This window comes from Parasteatoda tepidariorum, chromosome 2, assembly GCF_043381705.1.
Source record: "Parasteatoda tepidariorum isolate YZ-2023 chromosome 2, CAS_Ptep_4.0, whole genome shotgun sequence".
Taxonomy (NCBI): Eukaryota; Metazoa; Arthropoda; class Arachnida; order Araneae; family Theridiidae; genus Parasteatoda; species Parasteatoda tepidariorum.
The window spans coordinates 46,863,964-46,885,516 of record NC_092205.1 but is presented as its reverse complement, the minus strand read 5'-3'; the positions used below and the strand labels follow the sequence as shown (position 1 = coordinate 46,885,516).

Below are 21,553 nucleotides of genomic sequence, written 5' to 3'. Positions count from 1 at the left end.
TAAAAATCGGGTTAAGAGTCCAAATTAATTGATCAAATAGTATGATTAATTAATTAAAAGATCTTTTCCGTAAGTTATCCTTATTAATTAATCCTTAATTAATTTTTTTTTCAAAAATATCTAATTTGATTCTAGCTTAACGGATGAAAAAAATAAATTATTAAATTCATATTATTACTAACGAGATTTCTTTTTATCTATTTAAGGTTTATTTATTTGTCCACACTTTTTTCTTGAAATCTTTTCTTGGAGTCTTAAGTCTTCAAAACTGGTAACTTTNATTTTACTTCATAAATATCCTATATAGTAACTAAAATAACAATTTAATAGTAAAATTTGATTATTTACAATGTTAACATTCATTTTAGTAGAATGGGTAGACTCGCCCCATACGAGAGATTTGTCAGCAGTTCTATAAAAATATACAGTAACAGCGTAACTGTTAATATTTTCTAAGATCGATTTCACAGCTTTAAAGAGGGATAAATAGCGATTCCGAAACACTTATTAAAAGCCTTTTTTCTTTAATATTTACAAAAGTTTGACCACTTGAAAGTTGACAAACTGAAAAAATGGGTAGACTCGCTCCGGTTTACGGTAATTCTTTTTGAAAGCTTAAAGAATGAAAAATGTCTATTTCTAAGCAAAAAATATCAGATGAGCTTTGACAATTATTAAAAACACCTAATATATTTTGAACAAAATTAAATTATAAATAGTTTTATTTAACTATCTCAGGTCAGGCAGTAAAGTTTTTCTGCAGCTTAAAAAAATCTGCATGCTTATAAAAATTTCTTAAAAGTGTAACTAGATGCTTGTTTCACTATTAATTATGTGTATAAAACTGCTCAAGTCCTAAAGATAATTCAAGCATTCTATATTTTCAAGAAAATTAATTGAATCTTCATGCGAGGTACTGTGAAACCATTAAAGCTTAGCACCTCCGCAACCTCTTTAGAAGTTATCACGATTCCTTCTCCAGAAACCATATACGTTGATATTATGATTATCTACATGAATTAATTAATAGCCAATTGCAAAATAATAGATATGTGTAGTACTTTGTAACTATATGTCTATTTTTTTAAAAGTTTTTTCAAGTTTAGAGAGTTACACATTGAAATGTTATGTAAAATTTACGCTCAGGTTAAATGGAAAATTTTAAGTCTAAAATAAAAGCAGTTTAAATGATTTAAAATACATAATTTTTCACATACAACATACTTATTTCAACACTGTAAATGTAAAATTACATAGAGAGCATAGCTTGAATTACATAGCTAATTTTATGCATAAAATAAAAATAGTTTTTATTCTGATAACCACAGCTAGAACATGGTTTTTCTATGCAAAATACACTGCAAAAAATTCCGGATCCCATTATGTTATAAAGAATCGATAAATTGAGTGCATCATTCGTAAAATCCATTTTTACAGTAAAATAAAAATTTACAGTATAATTTTTGCAGTAATATTTATTTAGTTAGAGTGATTCAGTGATTTATTTCAGTGAATGCAGGCGCCTTGAGTTAATATTTTTACCGTAGGTACCCAGTACATTTTACCGTAGTTTAATCCGAATTGTTTTACAATGTATACTTTGCTTGAATACTAAACTAGAATTCAATGATATGTGGAATATATTGATATTTTATGTGGGTTATATAATTTATTTACAGATATGCTCATGTTCTGCTTGAAAAGTTTAAATTTTTGGTTATAAGAAATTTCCAATTAATTGATATTATATGTATCATTGATAGTGACGAAATAGTTTTGACGTCACGAAAAAAAAACTTACAATTTTTAAAAACTTTTGGTGTTAGCTTTGAGAAAATTAATCATAGTGCACAAATGAAAAAGCACAACTTTATTTTTAAAAAAATTGTGAAAAAAATTACGATAAACTCTCCTTGTAATCTTTTATATTTTCTAACTTTAAAAAGGTGAACAAGTGTTAGTGCCACTTAACATTTTCACTATAAGATTTAAAATTTCATTTTGGGAAAAGGTTTAAAGTGTCTATTCAGATGCTTTTACTTACATAAATATAATTTTTTATTTATGTTCAAGTCTTGTTAACTTAACTTTTTTCAGAAATGTAGGGCAATGAAAGCTTCATAAACGTTTTTCTTTGGTAGTCTACAATCTTTTTCAAAAGCCAGGCTGGAAACTGGGCGCAGAAGGTATAACAAAGATTTTACGTGTTTTAAAGTGTACAGGAAAATTCTTTTGATGGAAAAAAGCATTATCTAGAATGATTTTATAGATGTCATTGTTAATAATGATTCACATAGAATATCATGGTAGAATAGATCGGAAAGTTTACCAGTTTACCATTCTTGCAGTTCCAATAATTTTACGCAGGAAAGTAAGAGTTTGATAGCTACCTATAAATACAACATGGAGTAATTTAGAAGAGCCATTTGATGATTGCTAAAAGCAGTAAAAGATTTTTTTAAAAACATTTTTACGGAAACAGTTGCAACAATTTATTTTAGTTCTGTTTTAAATTTACAAAAAGTTCAAATGGAGAAACGTTAAACTTTTTTTTTCAGTCTCAAAGTCTCTCTATGACTATTTTATTTTTGTTCTGGAAAAAAATTTACTCTAAAGGAATTTTAACAAATTTAATGCTTAAATAGACTGTATTTCTAGCTCAAATTATTTTAGTTTATGAAATGTAAATGTATGCAGTTTGGATTTATTTTAAAGCGTTGCTGTACTGAAACTTGTCTTTCCACCATTCTTGTATCTTCGTCTATTTAAATTGGAAACAGTTGATGGCATTTAAAAGATTTAAAAAAGTAATCTATAATAGCCTGTAATTTTAAAACATAATGAATGCCAGTCAAATCACCAAAAGAATAAGAATTCGCCTGAAGAAATAAAAAATCCAATTTTTTATTATTGTCAAGAGATTAAAGCCTTACGAGAGACGTAGACTGGGTTAAACACGATTTTTTCCTGAAAGGATATTTGACAATTAAAACTGTTCTGAAAAACTTTTCTTTTTTCTTTTATAATTTAAATCAGGGCTTTTCTTTCGCGTGAAAAGTGGGTTCTTTTAATAAAAGAAATCATATTCAAATATCGGTATGTTCAAAACGAAATTACTGACATCTAATATAATTCATAATAAAAGTTGTAACTAAACAAAGGTCTCAATCTTTTTAATTTTTAAAAACATAATAATTCAGGTTTAGAAACAGAAAAAAATATATAATAAGCAAGCAATTCTATAAACTATATATTTTTACGATCATTTAACATTTTCATACTTTCAAATTCGTTAAGCCTTTAAATTCATAGTGCAATGGACAATTTTCTGTCAATATTTTTTTTATAACTTATATGAAACTTGAAAGTTTATTTCAATAAGGTTTTTGGCAAAAAATATCTAACATGAATATTGTCTATTTATTAGAATCATAAATCTTTTGTTTCTTGAAAAAAGAAAAAAAGCTGTTAAACCTACTACGGTATAAATTACTAAATAGAACATATATGTCATAAAAGTGCTAAGTAAAATAAAATCAAACTTATGGCATGCTTGAAAACAAGCAAAAATAGCGTAAGCTTAGACAATTTTAGAATACTTCATAGTTTTCAATACTTTTATGTCTCATTGTATCATTCAACCACAAAAACTAAGTGAAAATAAGAGAGTAATTCTTCGAACTTAGGTAAAAAAATTATTTTGTGAATTATTTACGCACTTATTAAATATTACAAAGCAAAAATTTCATTTTTAGTAAATATCTAGTTAGGTAAATATCTATCTAGATATCTAGTTAATTAGGGTGATCTTTAACAGATCACCCTAATTAATCAGCACATTAGCAATGAAATTGGCAGAATAACTAATTTCAACAACTCAACGGTAGCATACATACAAAAACCCATTTGAACCAGCTCATTGGAAGCAATTCGCTCATTGGAAGGCGAACGTTCTATCACCCTGAGCCATTGTGGCTCCTTTTATACTACTTTTTTTATAGTTTTAAAACCTTCGTTGAACAGCCGACCCAACTGCATTCAACTTCGTTTACTATGTTCAACTACGTAGCATTGTAAATTTTAACTCAATCCAGAAGACAAGGGAACTCTTGGATCAAGTATAGGGAGGAATTTTGTCTTGTGGAGGACTTTTTGAGGCAATTAACCTTCATATGTATTACATGGAGAGGAAAACGTCGCCACTGTGGTCGGTGCGAGGTAGGTGCGGAATTCGTTTCAACAAGTCATCAGTGGGACTCAAATCCGATTCACCTCATTGGAAAGAGAACGTTTTATCTCTTGAGCCACTTATATACTACTTTTATGATCGTCATTGAACAACCAACCTAGCTTTGGGTTTACTACTAATGTTCAACTCCGTAGCCTTGTAATTTTGATCCCAATCCTGAAGACAAGGGAACTCCTGAATCAAGTATTGAGAGAAATTTGCCTTCGCGGAGGACTTTTTGGTGGAACTAACCCGCATTTGCGTTACATGGAGAGGAAGACCACGTGAACCTCTCTCGATTAACCTGACGTCAAAGGGACTCTAACCCATGATTCGTCTACCACTGAAGATATTTCCCGTTAGCACTGTGGTCGGTGCAAGTCAGATGTAGATTCGTATCGACCAGTCATCTCCGGGTACACCATTTACCTATTTCTGAAAAACGATATTGTAGCATCAACATTACAACAGGTATACATATTAGCCGAATTCAGTCAGAACTCAGAATTAGCCAAACAGGCATATACAGTTTTACTGAGGATCCCTCCTCCCATTTTCTTAGGAATTGGCCTCAGGGAAAAGCCACTGAATAATCTTTAGCGAACACCTTATTATCGAGAAGCATCCTCGAGACTTTACAATGTGAATGGAAGCCTTCATCACCAAGTTTTTTATTACTGGAAAAAGGCAAAAAATGCTAAAATCCTATAGGATTTCATATTTTTTTTCCTTTTTTAATTAATAAATTTTGCTTGACTTGGAGGAAAAGCCATCTTAAGCCTACCACTTTTACAGAAATTTTCCTACTCTATTAATTATCTTCCACCTATCTTTCGAGGAATATATCCTTTTTCGTCTCATTTACTACGTTATTTTCTATAGCGTACAAGCAATTTTCGATATAAAAGATCTAAGCAGTAGCATTAACAGGACATTATAGTACAACATATTGTCTCAATATATGTATCAATAAACGCATGGCAGCGGAAAGAATTAAAAATCTTTTGTGAGTTATGATTGTATCTTGGGCCAGTCTCAATATTATATCTTGGACAGGTCAAAGGCATGCGCAACATGTCCAATTTTTCCTTCTGAATTTTGCCACAGACAAAAAGTAATTTTTTTTATTTTCTTAATAAAACAATAAATTTTTGAGCTATTTCAATAAAATATTATTTTTTTATTATATGATTTATTTTATTTATTTTAGCTTATGTAGGGAATTTAAAAAATAAGTTTTTAATGCATGTACTTTTAATATTATAAATAAGTTCAGAAAAAAAATTTATGTCATACAAAAAGCAACCTCTAGTAATCCAAAGCACATGTTGTACCTCGTTTTAATTTTTCATACTCAAAAACAAAATTGTTTTCAGAACAGCGCAGTTGCATTTATTCACAAAATTTCTATTAATGGACAAACGTATGTATTATTTCTCATAAAATTCTTAAATCATTTGAATTATTGCATTCTCCATAAAAAAAATATTAGAAAAAATCAAAGTTTGTCCAAGGTACAACACTTTCCCGTACTTTTGTTCTGTATAAAAATTAATTGTACTGTTGCGTGTTCGAACATATTGTTCACGACGAAGCCTATTATTGACCGTATTCAGTCTTCTTAATATTTCATAATACGTTAATACAAAATAGTCTTAAAATATCAATTACATTGATTTTTTGGCTTGAATAAATGATCCTCTTTTGCTATATTTTAAAGATTAAAACTGCTACGAATACATTCGTAATTCATAATCAATACTAATGCCAAATTTACAAGTAAGAAGTTTTAGTATAATTTGTTTTAATGAATAACGTGATAAAAAACAATGATACACAACATCTACGTATATAAAATAATTCCAAAAAAATGTTATTCAGGGAAATTACTGAACACGAAATCTAATTATTATCCTTTAAATTCAACTCATCTCATTTTTCGAATACTCAACTAGGAATATTGGGGAGGACGCTTAAATGTGCGTGGGATAATAAATATAAGAAATAAAATTAAACTTTAGTGAGGCGTGGTCTGTAAGGGTCGTGTGGCCTCTCTTTAGATGGCATTTTCAGCGAATGCGCAATGGGGGCGACGAATTTAACCGCTATATATTCCTAGAAATCTTCGAACATAGTTCACAAAGAATCGAGCCGCAAGCTACCAATACGAAAACAGAAGCCCGGCTTTTCCTGTTTTCAGTTTTCACCCCCTCTGGCTGAGAAATATACAGTTTCCATCTATTCCGAAACGTTTATCACCAGTAAAACAATGTCAGGTGAGTCTTTGTTTTTTCCAATTCTTCTCTTATGTCATTTTTTCCCCTAATTTTAAATATTAAACTTAGACAAAGTTGAAAATGTTTACTAAAAGCAAACGAAATTTTGTTTTAAAATAAAAATATATCTTTTAAAAAAAGTTGGAAAAAGAAGTATGTGAAAAATATTTTTGAAAAGTTTCTGAAAAGTTCGATTGAAAGACTTTATCATGTAATATCATAACTATAAAAGTTAAGAAAAGAAATTTATAAAAAGAGTATCTATCGCCATTCATATCTTTGTATGTTAAGTTTCTCATATGTTCGTTTGTTATGAACATTAGATAATGGAAGTAAATTTTGCATGTGTTTAAGTGACGGAGACAAAATTGTGGATAAATTACCGTACTTCATGGTAATGCCATTTCTGGTAATAAAAAAAACAACAGCATAATTCTGGTAAATAAAACTTTAACCTTTCATTTGGTAATTTTTCTTTGCATATGGTAACGGTTTACCGGAAATTCCGGTTTTTAAAATTATAATTCTTATTTCCTTACATTTAGTACAAAAGACAAAAGTGAAAAGTAAATTTAATCGAAATAATGGCTTTTATGCCATAATCTAAGATATGATAAAATTAAAATTTTTTTTACAGTTAGCAAATTCCGTCGCACATTATAACACCATAATTTATTGTTAATTTTACCAAAATCATTACCAAAGCGCTTCTGTAAAAATTACCGAGCTTTTAGGTGTTCCTATTGAGCCAGAAACACATTGAAATTTATTATACTCTGGTAGTTTTGATGATTTTTTTTCCTTAGTGTAAATGTATCATTTTGTAAATAGCTTTCAAATCGATAAAATAAATTTTATAAGAAAATTAGTTTATGTTTCTTAATTAGCAAACTGTTTCAAATTTTAATTTAAGTTTCTTTAATGTTAGAATTACATTTGAATTTGTGATATTTAATTCCCCCCGCTCCGACAGTGTTGCATCACGATTTTTAAATTCATATATTCGTTATTGAAGGAAATTTTGTTTCCTCAAAATGTTTGTTGTCTGAAAATATTTGCATCAATGTTGTTCAAACGTACGGTTACATAACTGTAAATTATTTATAATTTGAATGTTATTCATAAAAATGAGTTCGAAATACAGCCCATATTGAATAAAACATGTGATATGTTGTTACATTTAAATTGATATATTTGAAATATATCACGAAGGTTTATGATTTGAATGCATTAGAATTCAAATACAAATGAAAACTAATATATGATCACTCACCATTCGTTAATACCAGCAAGATGCAAGAATATAACTTATTTATGAATTATTTTCTGAAAACATTGCTAAATGTCAAAAGTAAATTTGTATTGGCGTTTACATCTAATGATTAAATAATCGTTTTTAAAACATTTATAAAGTAGCCTTAAACATTTAAATATTTCTTATATATCTAATATCGCAAAAAAAATAAAATAAATGTTTAACTTCAAGTTAAAATAACATATATATTTTTGATCCTCAGTATAAAAAATTCCATATCAATTTACTGTAAAAAGTACCGACACAATGGGTATGTCATTTGTAAAATTAATTTTTACCGTCAAAATTTATACTGAAATTTTTGCTGTAATATTTATATGATTACACTATCACAGAGATTTTATAGTAAATACTACTGTAAAAATTACGGTGTATCAGATTATTTGCTTCGTGAAACTTAACAGTAAAAGTGGATTTTATTGTAAAATGCACTGGCATCCTGAGTGCCTGTATTTTTTTATCGTAATTTGAAGTGGAATTTTTTACAGTGCATTGAAACTGTTAGTAAGAAGTTAAAATATGTTCTTTCAGCGCCTTATGCAGATTTTGTAAAGTATTCTAAAACTACTTTTTAATTAAATTGCAGGGCAATCCATATTTCTAATTGTAGATACTGCTTAGACATTATAAGTTATTTTTGGAGGATTTCAAAGCAATGTTACTATACGGTAACCACGATTGTGATATGATACTTAGAAACTGGTTCAAAACTAATAAATTTTGCGTCCATATTTTTTTAAGTACTATATGAAACATAATCTTAATTGAATAAAAAGATTCAACGTTATTTATTGTTGACTTTTACTTTTTTGTAAAAATTAATTTAAAAAACTTATTTGTGTTGATTTAATGTTATATTATTTACTGTTTTTAATAAAATAACAATTAAAAACAAAAAATTAAAATACAATGAGTAAATTAAAATACAATGAGTACAAAACTTAGTAATTTTTTTTGGAAAAAAGTCAAATAATTTATGTAAAAAGCGTAGCATTTACGGATTTTTTTTTAGTTGAGGTTTTAGATCCATTGGATTAAACAACGGAGAAATATTTCATAAACCGGTATTTTGAATGCAGTATTCCCTGATCATCTGAGGGCGGATTATTCCCTTAGCAATTAATCCGTGTTCTTGTTCACTGCATCTAAAGAATCATGAAGTTAATATACACTATTATTATTTTATTATTATTTTGATCATGAAACATTCTCATAAAATGTTTTATCTCACATTGAAGAAAAAAAGTAGCGTCAAAACTAAAAGAATATAGTAAAATTGACAGCTTTCTGACTCCATGGAAACACCAAAAAAGTCTTGGTAATTTTGACCGAAGTGCTTTGGCAATGGTATTGGTAAAATTAACAATAAAATATGATTTTATAATATATGATATAATTTGGTAAATATGGTAAAATTTGGCAATTTTATCATAATGCTTTAGAGTGTGGTATAAAAATCATTTATTCGGCTAAATTTACTTTTCAATATAATACTTTTTATTAAATGTGCAGTAATAAGAACTATAATTTTAATAACCGGATTTTCCGATAAACCGTTACCATTTGAACGGAAAAATTACCAAATCAATGGTTTAAATACCATATATTTTAGTTTTACTAATCAGAAATATGCTTTTTTAACCATAAATGTTATTACCATATACTACGGAAAATTTACTTGAACTTTTTATCTCCGGTCACAATATTTATCTTCATGAGAACTAGCTTTTTGAAACTTTGCCTAAGTCTTACTGCTCGCAATATTTTACTCGCATGAAAATCGGCTCCTCTGATATTTTATTGGGGTAAGAATCTTTTTTCCCTACACTTTTCTCTCTGACACACATTTTATCTAAATGAGATACACTGCAACCTTAACTTGTCTGTGTGAGATGCAATCCGACTACTTATTGTTTGCATGAGATTGTGTCTTATAGTATTTTGTCTGCGTGAGTATTAATCCAACGTTAATTTGTCAGCAAAAGATTATATACTACCACATTTTGTAAAATGACCACATTTTGAAACTGATGGAGATTTGATTTAAAAATTGATTTGTTTGGCATTTCAATGTTTTGTATATTCCTTGACATTTAATCTTTAACATATTTAGATATTATGCCTTTGAATATTTTGTCTGCGTGTAGCTTAATCCAACAATAATTTCTCAACATGAAATTCAATACAGAAGCAATTTGTCTACAGGAGATATCTTAGAGGAAGATGTTTACGGGAGATTCACTCCAACAATTATTCATATGTGTTAGATTATGTCTAATATTTTGTCTATGAAACAATAATTTTATGTCTTAGTATTTGTCTACGTGAGACACAATAAAACAATTCTTTATGCATACTAGATTATGAGCGATAATATTTTGTCGGCGTAAGATTCAATGAAACAATAATTTGTTTGCATAAGGTTACGCAGTTCAATAATTTGTCTGCGAAAGATTATATCTTATAGTATTTGTTTATGTGAGACTCAAACCAGCAATTATTTATCTGCGTTAGATTATGTCTGATAATATTTCGTCTATGTAATATTCAATGAAACAATATGCACGTACAGCAATAATTTGTATGTAGGAGTTTGTGTCTTAGTATTTGTCTACGCGAGACACAAAAGAACAATTATTCATGTATGCTAGATTATGACCGATAATATTTTGTTGGAGTAAGATTCAATGAAACGATAATTTGTCTGCATAAGGATATGTACTGCAATAATTTGTCTGAGGAAGATTATATCTTATAGTATTTCTCTACATGAGACTCAAACCAACAATTATTTATCTATATGAGATTATATGCTGCAAAGTTTTGTCTACGTGAGATTATTTTCTTCAATTATATTGTAATAGATTCTTTCTTAATTTTGGTGAAGATAAATTTATTATGCATATAATATTTCATGTTTATTAATACAGTATTAAAAACAAACAAATTCAAGTTCCAAAGCAAGAAGAAAAATTTTAAAATATGCATAAATTTCTAATTCGAAAAAAATCTATCTTCAAAAAATTTTATCTTCAAAAGCGAAACCATCATCAAAACTCTTACTCACCTAAAATTACCATAATATCCTATCAAAACTCATTTAAAATGTTTGGCATTTTTATGTACGTAAAATTCTTATGTGCGAAAAACAGTATTATTTAAAGAAATCCCCCACAGAATTACAGAATAGATGAAATTTAAGAAATGCTCTTAGAATATTTTAATATGTAATGGAGTACTGAAATTTTATTAACTTCACACGAAGTGTAGAAGAGAAAAGTTTCGATATAATTCAATGTAAAAGAAACAAAATTTTTAAAACTAAAAGGTGCAAAAACTTAATAAAACATTTTAAACATTTGTTGGAAGAAAACGTTCAACCAGTTCGTAGACGAGATGATGCCCCATAAGTTTTAAAATAATTGTATAACAGTCCGGGGGAAAAAATTTCAAACCAGACACTCAACTTAATGCATTCTCGAAGGTTAGGTAGATAAAAATCTTAGTGATGAAAATACACTGTAGGAAATGTATGAGAACATGTAAATTACCACACTGAATTAAAAATGTTTAGAAATGTTGGGAAAGCTTACATATTTATAACAATCCGGGAAAAAAAATTTCATACTAGACACTCAACTAAATACATTCTCTAAGGCTAGGTTGATAAAAATTTTAGCAATGAAAATATACTGTAGGAAATGTATGAGAACATGCAAATTACCACACTGTATTAAAAATGTTTAGAAATGTTGGGAAAGCTTACATATTTGATTATATTTCGATAATCAAATGCAAATCTTATTTGTTAAAAACCGAAACTCAATCCAATAATTATTTATAGATGTTAGATTATGAGAGATAATATTTTGTCTGCGTAATATTCAAAGAAACGATAATTTGTCTGCATAAGGATATGTACTGCCATAATTTGTTTGAGGGAGTTGTCAATGAAAATAGAAAAGAAATGGAACGAAATTATTTCGAAATAGAATAGATTTGAGAGCTTTCAATTTTTTTCAGATAAAAACAGTGCTTATTAAAAAGTGATTGGATAACATAATATGTGTATTATACAAATAAGTTTCAAAGATAACTTTTTCAACTTTTTTTAGAATTTTTTTGTAGAATTAACATTTATGAAACTGAAATATGTTTCGAGCTTATTTATATAGTAAATTAGGATCTTTATATTCAGAAAGTTCTCTTTGAAATATATTACGAGTTTAAATAGGTAGATTATTTATATAGTAAATGAGAATTTTTGTATTTAGAAAGTTCTCCTTGAAGTAGATTGTGAGTTGAAATAAATAGCTTATTTTCATTGTAAATTAAGATCTTCATATTTAGAGTTCTCCTAGAAATAGATTGTAAGTTGAAATAGATAGTTTATATTTATAGTAAATTAAGATCTGCTTATTTAGAAAATTTTTCTTGAAATATCTTTGCAAGTTGAAATAGATAGCTTATTTGTATTGTAAATTAAGATTGTACTTAGAAAATTTTTCTTGAAATAGATTGTAAGTTGAAATAGATTGTAAGTTGAAATAGATAGCATATTTATATAGTAAATTGAGATCGGTTTATTTAGAAAGTTCTCCTTAGAAATAGATGGTAAGTTGAAATAGATAGCTTATTTATATAGTAAATTAAGATCTGTTTATTTAGAAATTTTTTCTTGAAATAGCGTTGCAAGTTGAAATACATGGCTTATTTGTATTGTAAATTAAGAATGTATTTAGAAAGTTCTCCTTGAAAAAGATTGTAAGTTTAAATAGATAGCTTATTTATATAATAAATTGAGATCTGTTTATTTAGAAAGTTCTACTTGAAATTGATTGTAAGTTGAAACAGATAGCTTATTTATATAGTAAATTGAAATCTGTTTATTTAGAAATTTTTTCTTGAAAGTTGAAATAGATAGCTTATTTGTATCGTGAATTAAGAGTGTATTTAGAAAGTTCTCCTTGAAATAGATTGTAAGTTTAAATAGATAACTTATTTATATAGTAAATTAAGATCTGTTTATTTAGAAAGTTTTTCTTGAAATAGATCGTAAGTTGAAATAGATAGCTTATTTATATAGTAAATTAAGATCTGTTTATTTAGAAAGTTTTTCTTGAAATAGCGTTGCAAGTTGAAATAGATAGCTTATTTGTATTGTAAATTAAGAGTGTTTTAGAAAGTTCTCCTCGAAATAGATAAATTGAAATAGATAGCTTATTTATATAGTAATTTAAGATCATTATATTTAGAAAGTTCTCCTTGAAATAGATTGCGAGTTGCACGGTATAGCTAATGAAACCTTTTCACGTACCCGCCTGGAGAAAAGAAATCTGTTAAAATTTATGAACTGTATAGTAATTAGATTTCAGATAAAAAAAAACAAAGCATAATTTTAATATCGATAAATAAAATATGCTGTTTTAAACCATTAATTTGGAAATTTTTTACCATGTGGTAAAGGTTTACCAAGAATTTTTCTTTTCAAAATTATACTTCTTATTACCAGACATTTAATAAAAATACGAAACTAAAAGGAAGCTAAAGGCAGTGTTACTCTAAGGCAGTGTTTCCCAAATTTATGACTTCTATGTACCCTTTCTAAATTGCTCGTAACGCTGTGTACCACTAATAAAAAAGTTTATTTTTCAATAAAAAAATTGCACCAAATTTAAAAATCACAACTAGCTGCTGACACCACTAATTATTAACTCTTAAGTCTGCAAAAAATAGCCAATAGAAAAATACGTAATTGTAAATTTTCATAGCTAGCTTTGTTTTTAAATAAAAAATTTTTAAATTTTCGTTTTTGAAATCTCGTGAAATTTGTTTTGTGAAATTTTGAAATTTTCAAGATATTTCGCATAAGAACGCGTACCCCCACCAGACTGCTCCCGTACCCCTGGGGGTACGCGTACCACAGTTCGGGAAACACTGCTCTAAGGTATAATGATAAAATTACCCAAATTTTAATGCGTTTACCGAATTTTATCGCATATTATAAGGCTATATTTTTGCTGATTTTACCAAAATCAATACAAAACCGCTCGGTAAAAAATACCGAGCTTTTTGGTGCTCCCGTAGAAAATATTATCATCTGCTGGTAGTTTTGAAATTACATTTTTTTTCTCTTAGTTTAATATTACAGGCTTAACGCCAAAGTAGTGGACCAGCCTAGTTTACAAAATCTTACTGTTAAAAATTCAGATTGAATCTGGTTTATATTTTAGGATTAAAAATTTTAAATTAAATAAAAATTCAAAAATTTTAAACAAACTGCCTCCGAAACTCCTACTTCGACTTTCCAACTAGAAACTAAATGAAGTTAGAAAGCATAAATGTTATTTTTATTTAAATATAAAATATTACATTACAAATTAAGTGATTTTTTATAAGTTGAATAAAAACTAGTGGATATTTCTAAATTTATATATTTCAATATTTTATCCCGCGCCATCTTATGAAGACAACGTATTGCCAGACGCAATTTCCCACTTTCCAGAAACAAATAATTATTGGATTGAATCTGACGTTGACAAAATAATGTAGGACATTATCTCTCACGGACAAAGTATTGTAAGATATAGTCTCACGTAGACAAATTATTATTAAATTCAGTCTCACACAGGCAAAACAATGTAAGACATCTTACTGAGACAATTTATTTTTGGATTAGATGTGATCTGTATGTATTCAAAAATCATAACCTATGCCATTGTTTTAAAAATTAAACTTTACATATTGTTTTCCTTCTCAAAAATAATTTAGAACCTACAAAGACTTGCAGAAAAATGTGCAAAGAATACAATGGAGTAAAAAATCAAATATTTTATAATTTGTTCGAGAATCATGCGGGCCGCTCTGCAAGCTGCAAACATTCCACTGCAGAATCGAAGTTTGACGTGATAAAAAGACTATTTTTATTTATGAACTTAACGCTACTTTTTATTTTTCATTTTTATTTTTTTTAAATCGAAATTCCAATCATTTCGAAGTTAAAATAATTTTATGTGCATTTTTCTAGATATTATTCTCTTTTGTTCTTTAAACGGTGACTATTTATCCATTTTCTGTAGAAAAATAATTTTCTATCACGATCTTCACAAGTTTAAGCTGGAGCCGATTTCAGAAGTAACAAAACAGGAATAAATGTAATAAAAAATTAGAGATATTGCCAGATTTAAATCTCAGCATCGAAATTTTTAAAAGTATGAAAGGCTTACGAGACATGCAATTCGTTTCTAATTTCAACTATTATATGATTTAAAACGATCTTTATTAACTGTTAATAAGTAAAATTACTTCTCATTTATTAAGACAGGAATGGAATAAGTATATAACCGAATGCAGAATTGCGCATTCTGTATTCCTGAATTAAAATACTTTTCAAGTATTGCAAATTATTTTTTAATCTAGGTATCCGTTAATTTCATTCATATTAACAAACTACGCTTGCATAAAATTATAATAATTATATGCTTATAACCAAAATTATCTTTTTTATCGACTTTTAAGGGAAAAAAAATTATGTGTGACAAGCAGCCACGGAGTCTTGGCGAGTAAATCGGAGAGGAAGATAAATTCAAAAAATTTTAAATTATGGACATTTTATTTTACTTAAATAGGCGTAGCATACTTTGACAATAAAACTTATTTCTTAAAGACTCCAATTTTAATAACATTTACTACGTAGGACCTACAAACTGCCATAATAACAGGCTTTTGATGTTTGTTGTTGACGTATGGCAGTTTTAGACAGAGGGGGCGCGACTGTTCTTGTTTAACAGTGGCGCCATCTATGGCCAAGAATTCAAATTCTGCCACACCATACGTCACACCCTCATCCACAGATCGTAATTTTGACCTGAATCAGAGAACGATCGATCTCCTATCCAGATTTTTGAGACTCGACAGATTTAACGTGCATCAGTCACTTTACTACACGGGGAGTCTTCGGCCGGCTAGGTTCGAAATCACGAACTCTCAGACATGGGCCCAGCGCCCTACCGACCAGGCTCTCCCGGCCCACAGGTTTTTGATTAAAAAAAAATAATTTCAGAGGCGTTTTATAGAGTGATTTGGTACATGATCTCTAAAGGATGAGAGAAAGTCAGGCTTTGTTTTCTTTCTGCCACGGCTTAGAAAAAAATAAAGATTCCGTGGAATGAACTAGAAGGTGTAATTTAAAGCCCATTGTAATTTAAGAATAAAATCATGATGGAAAATGGTATATATCTATAAATTTGGCATGGTTTCCTTTGTAAAACCTCGTTGTATAATTAAAGTTTACCAAATTGTATAAATGGTACGCCTTTCTCATTTATTATTTTCATTTTTATTGTATTTCATAACCAATAGCTTAATACTCCAATGAAATGAGTTTAAATGGGTAAGATAGTTCCATTAAAATTTGAAGATGATCAATTGCATCAGTTTGTTTTTGCACTCAACAAATTTCCTGTTAAAGCGAATGAATGATTTGAAATATTATATAGGAGTATATCAGCTGGCCAAAAGATGATTACTTCGATTCGAACTTTCGACTCTTAGAGATTTAAATGGAATGGAAATGATTAGGTATTGAAATTTGAAATGAGATTCTGATCCAAAATATTTTATATGTAATTTACGTTTTAACTAGTTTAAACCATTGAGTACTTTAAAGATATAACCATATATTTTCATTGCCTTGAATAGTCATTACAAATCCGAAATATTTTTTTTCTATGATAAAATGAATATAATACAAATTCAAAGAGCGTTTAGAATAAAATATAACATTTTCTGGTAACAAATGTGTTAAAAATAATTATTGATTTCCTTATAATGTTTTCTTCGTTTGCTTATACTTAACTTACAAATTTTATTAAAAACATTATGAATTAAAAATTATTTGAAGCATGTGTTTCAAATATTATGAATAATATAATAATCACCAGGGACGAAGCACAATTTTAGATTTTTCAGTATTACTTTCATAAATATTTAATATTCTTTTTAAAAAAAAGTTTAAAAAATTAAATAGCTTGAAAATTTTACCGAACATGAATTGGGATAAAGGGCTTTGTTTGATGTAATTTTAAACATTAATATCTTTCAATATAGCTCTAAAAATTTATATGATGCCATTTTATGATTCTCTTATACAGTTTATAATGCATAATTAATTAAAAAACGCTACAATTTTCGCGACGCATTAAACATTAGCACAGCTATCAAAATAATGGTTGTTCAAAGATAATACATTTAGCTTGATTGGAAAATAAAAACTTTTTACATAATTTGTAATTGTTAATAAAGCATATAATGCATTTCAATGAATTCAACTGATTATTTCTAAAATAATGCACTGTTGGAATAAACTATTACAAAGACTAAAGCTTACAAAGTAATCAATTTCATGGAAGCTAATATTTTCTTTAATAAAGCTATTTATTAACACAAGGAGTTCACTACTTTTAAATAAAATAAGTGATATAATTATATATGCATTGGATTATCTAATTTTATTCTATTTGCTTCGTGTTAGCGTAAAGTTATAGCGAAGAATAAAAAATGTAGTTGCATATAAATTTTAGACTTTTCAGATAGAATTATTTATTTTAGGTTCTAGAAAATCTTGTTCAAAACTATAATTTTTCCATTGACGTTTAATTTATAATCAATAATAATTTTTGAATGCTTAATAGTCGATATATTCAGAAATTATATTTAAAGAGCGTTAGAAATATTTTAATAATAAATGTATTAAATCAAAATTGCATGCATGCGAACAGAAATTGGATTGTTAAGATAAAATTTTTCTGGTACTAAGATAAACGATGAAGAGAAATTAATTCGTATATCAAGTAATATATTTAACAGCGAAATTGTTTAATTTGTAAAATGTACGATAAAAAAACTTAAATATATCTTATGCGCTTTATTTAGATTCGTTACTTATTTTTCTAGTTTCTGAAGTGCCAAAAAACATCTAATGTTTACTATTTCATAATTTTTAACAGCATTTGGGTGATTCTTTTTAAACATGACATTTCTGACCAAATAACTTCTTCAAATTTAAAGTTTTCGAAATAATCTAAAATTTTCCTTGCGTACTTCTTTAGTTACATTGATTAATATCTTACAGACAACAGTGTAGTTTATCGACATTTCCTCGAGAAAAAAAAAACAAAATAGAAATTCATCAAATCTTGAATGACAGGAAAATGACATATTAGCTTAGAAGTTTAAAAAACAGTCATTTTAAGTTAATAGTAAGTAACTCAGCTTAGGCCTTTTTGCTAGATGGACCATAAATTGCTTAAATTAATTATTTTTGACCACTGTAGAAAGAATCAAATTTTTTGTTGTCGCTGATATGTACAGAATAAAATTGTGTACAACAATCAATCGTTAAATAAATAACTTTGATTACATCCAACCATATTACAATCATACATAAACCTGGTATTAGGTAAATATTTGCTTTTCCTCCCTACAGTATTAGCAGTTAAAAAATTTCTGGTAACATTTCAATGTCCTGGAAATCATAAGCCAGGAAACTGACAGCCAGGATAATGACAAATTCGCCATTTTATAGCATATAACTTTACTATAATTTAATATTTTGGCCTAAGACGCTTACATTCTGCAGAAAACAACAGGATTTCTTAAAATAACTCAGATAAATCTATGTAGCTTATGTTATTAATGATTTCAAAAACCCAGGAAAATGACAACACAAAAGCCTACTAATCTTGAAAAAATTTTTGAAATAGATTTTGAACCAGAAAATTGGTTCTTTATTCATGCAACAAGACATTTTCATATAGGAGGGTATCTAATCAATCTATTAACATAAGATATTGATTGCTGGCTCTATCTATTTGGGCTATAAACCACTAAATAAAAGTAGCCAGGAAAATGACAGATTTTCTTGGGACAAACAAATTATTGACAGAAANTATTACAATCATACATAAACCTGGTATTAGGTTAATGTTTGCTTTTCCTCCTTACAGTATTAGCAGTTAGAAAAAATTTCTGGTAACACTTCAATGTCCTGGAATTCATAAGCCAGGAAAATGACAGGCAGGATAATGACAAATTCGCCATTTTATAGCATATAACTTTACTATAATTTAATATTTTGGCCTAAGACGCTTATATTCTGCAGAAAACAACAGGATTTCTTAAAATAACTCAGATAAATCTATGTAGTTTATGTTAATGATTTCAAGAATACAGGAAAATGACAACACAAAAACCTACTCACCCTAAAAATTTTTTGAAATAGATTTTGAACCAGAAAATTGCTTCCTTATTCATTGCACTAAGACATGTTCTTATGGGAGGGTATCTAATCAATATATTAACATCAGATATTGATTGCTGGCTCTATCTAATTTGGTTATAAACCACTAAATAAAAGTGGCCAGGAAAATGACAGATTTTCTTGGGACAAGCAAATTATTGACAGAAAAAATTTTTTTAAACGAAATTTTTGTAAATAATACCCCCTGCGTATATTCTAGAAATGCTTACACCGGTTGAGATAAAAAAATTGGATATTGGAAAATTTATAGGAAGTTTTGAAGCTAGTTATTACTGGAAACATTGTTTGGGACACGCCAGAAACATGAAATTTTGAAGTTCAGTAAAATTTTTCAACTATACAAAACAGTCAATACCAGTGCAAAGTCATTTTAAAATGCTAACAGCAATGCTATTTATTAATTTAAAAAAAATCCTTTTAGTATTATAGTATTAAATATTGGAGCAAGGGACAGTGAATTGTCGTATTTCGTGAGAATAATCCATTTAACAAAAACTAAATCATCATTATTCGATTGTATTATATATTCACCCTTAAATGATATATCATCAATGTTCAACAACATTTAACAAAAACTAAATCTGAAATAAATAATCATTTTATAAATATTGAGTAGAGTTTTGCGTTAATTTATTTCTTAAGCTAAACTCCATGAAGTACAAAATTGTATATAAATGACACAATTCGGATATAGAATATTGTTTCAACATTGCTTATAATAGTGCTGTATTTCTGAAATAAAATCATCGTTGTTCGATTGTATTAAAAATTCACCAATAAACGATGCCATTACTTTAAAAGAATTTTTTAAAAAAAACTAAATCTAAAATAAATAATCATTCTATAAACATTGAGTAGAGTTTTGATTAAATTCTTTTTTCAACTAAATTCTATAACGTATACAATTTCATATAAATGACACAGTTCCGATACAGAATATTGTTTCTGTTTCGGCATGACTTATAAAAGCAATGTATGTATGAAATAAAATCATCATTATTCGATTGCATCGTTCAAGATTTCTTTATTTACATTCTTGTAATGCAACCATTTATTCTAAGTTAAAAAAAAGAAGAAAAAACTATTTGTAGGGAAACTGTAGACATAAGAGACCACTAGATGCTGTATAAAATCTCCAATTATCCTCTAGCATAGAAAGTCGATTTTGTGGAAGGATCTAATTTTCCCTGCGACAATAAAAATGAGATGGCGTCGTGTTGTCTTAACGCAAACATGAAAATCCCATCACAATATAACCAATTAGCTGTATAATTGAAGATATGAAGAAAATACAGGAAGTAAAGGTTTTGCATTATTATTTTGTTTTGGTAAAGGACAAGTTTAATAACAACAAGCATATTATTGTTTCAGAAAAAGTCAAATTGATTCAGACCAAATGAATAAAGTTACTTATAAATTTATTTGCAGTTCTCTTGTTTGTTGAATTTATTTGCAGTTCTTTTTGATGTTTTTCCTTTCTATTAAGTATTCCATTTCTATTAAAATGAATTTGAACAGGCTATTAATCTAGACATATTTAATTTCAAAAATGTAACAAAACGTAATGAATTCAGTATACCACTGAAACATATTTCAGATTACAAAACAAATAAAAACTTAGTAAATAATACAAAATGAGTTCTAACTTTACTAAATACAGTGCTTCAAATAGGTTGTCTCGAAATTTCAACCACAATCAATCAATTTGCTCTTATAACAGTAGCTGTAAGTAAAATACAGAGATTAAAATTTTTGTATTTTTAATTTGCGTCAATAAAGAACAACCTCGATAACGGGAAAAAAATTAATGCTTCAAAAAAGCTAGAACAATTCAAACAAAATAATGAAAATATTTTTAGTTTTATTATTCATTTTTTCAGTTAAGAAGCAAAATAAATGTAGAAAAAAAAATTAAGTATTTAAAAAAAATTGAATAAAATTGTTTTTTTTTTAAAAAAAATAGAGCATACAATTGAAAAAGTTTTAATAGTTTAAATGTTTAAGAAATGTAGTACGCCAAACAATATTTCAAACCAAATAAACATTGAATTGTTACTCACCCATCCTAGAAACAAGATAACAAAACAACAGGTGTGCAGTGCTAGTCCTTCAATTTCAAAAGGCCTTCCTATGGAGAATGAATTGTTGCCTTTCATTTCAAGTAGAGGAAGGAAGAATATTTTACCTTACTAAAAACAAAACGTATTTAGAAGCATTTCGACTCGTCGAGTTCGATACACTTTGAATAAGTTTACATTTTATATTATGTTCAACCATTTTTCATCAGTAGTTTTTATAACTGCAGTTGGACAGCCGACCCACTTTTGAGTTTACGACTACCAATGTTCGACTCCATAACCTTGTAATTTGAACCCAATCCAAAAGACAAGGTAACTTCTGGATCAAGTACTGAG

The 21,553-nt window shown here is 27.8% G+C and overlaps 1 protein-coding gene across 1 annotated transcript in view; it reads left to right on the top strand.

The window, feature by feature from the left end:
• The first annotated feature begins 6,368 nt into the window (after window positions 1-6,368).
• Window positions 6,369-21,553, top strand: part of LOC139424997 (Proctolin) — a 92,678-nt gene continuing 77,493 nt past the window's right edge. The window contains exon 1 of the mRNA XM_071177544.1: window positions 6,369-6,504. Within this exon, the coding sequence (XP_071033645.1) occupies window positions 6,498-6,504 (7 nt within the window). The 5' untranslated portion in view covers window positions 6,369-6,497. The remainder of the gene's footprint in view (window positions 6,505-21,553) is intronic.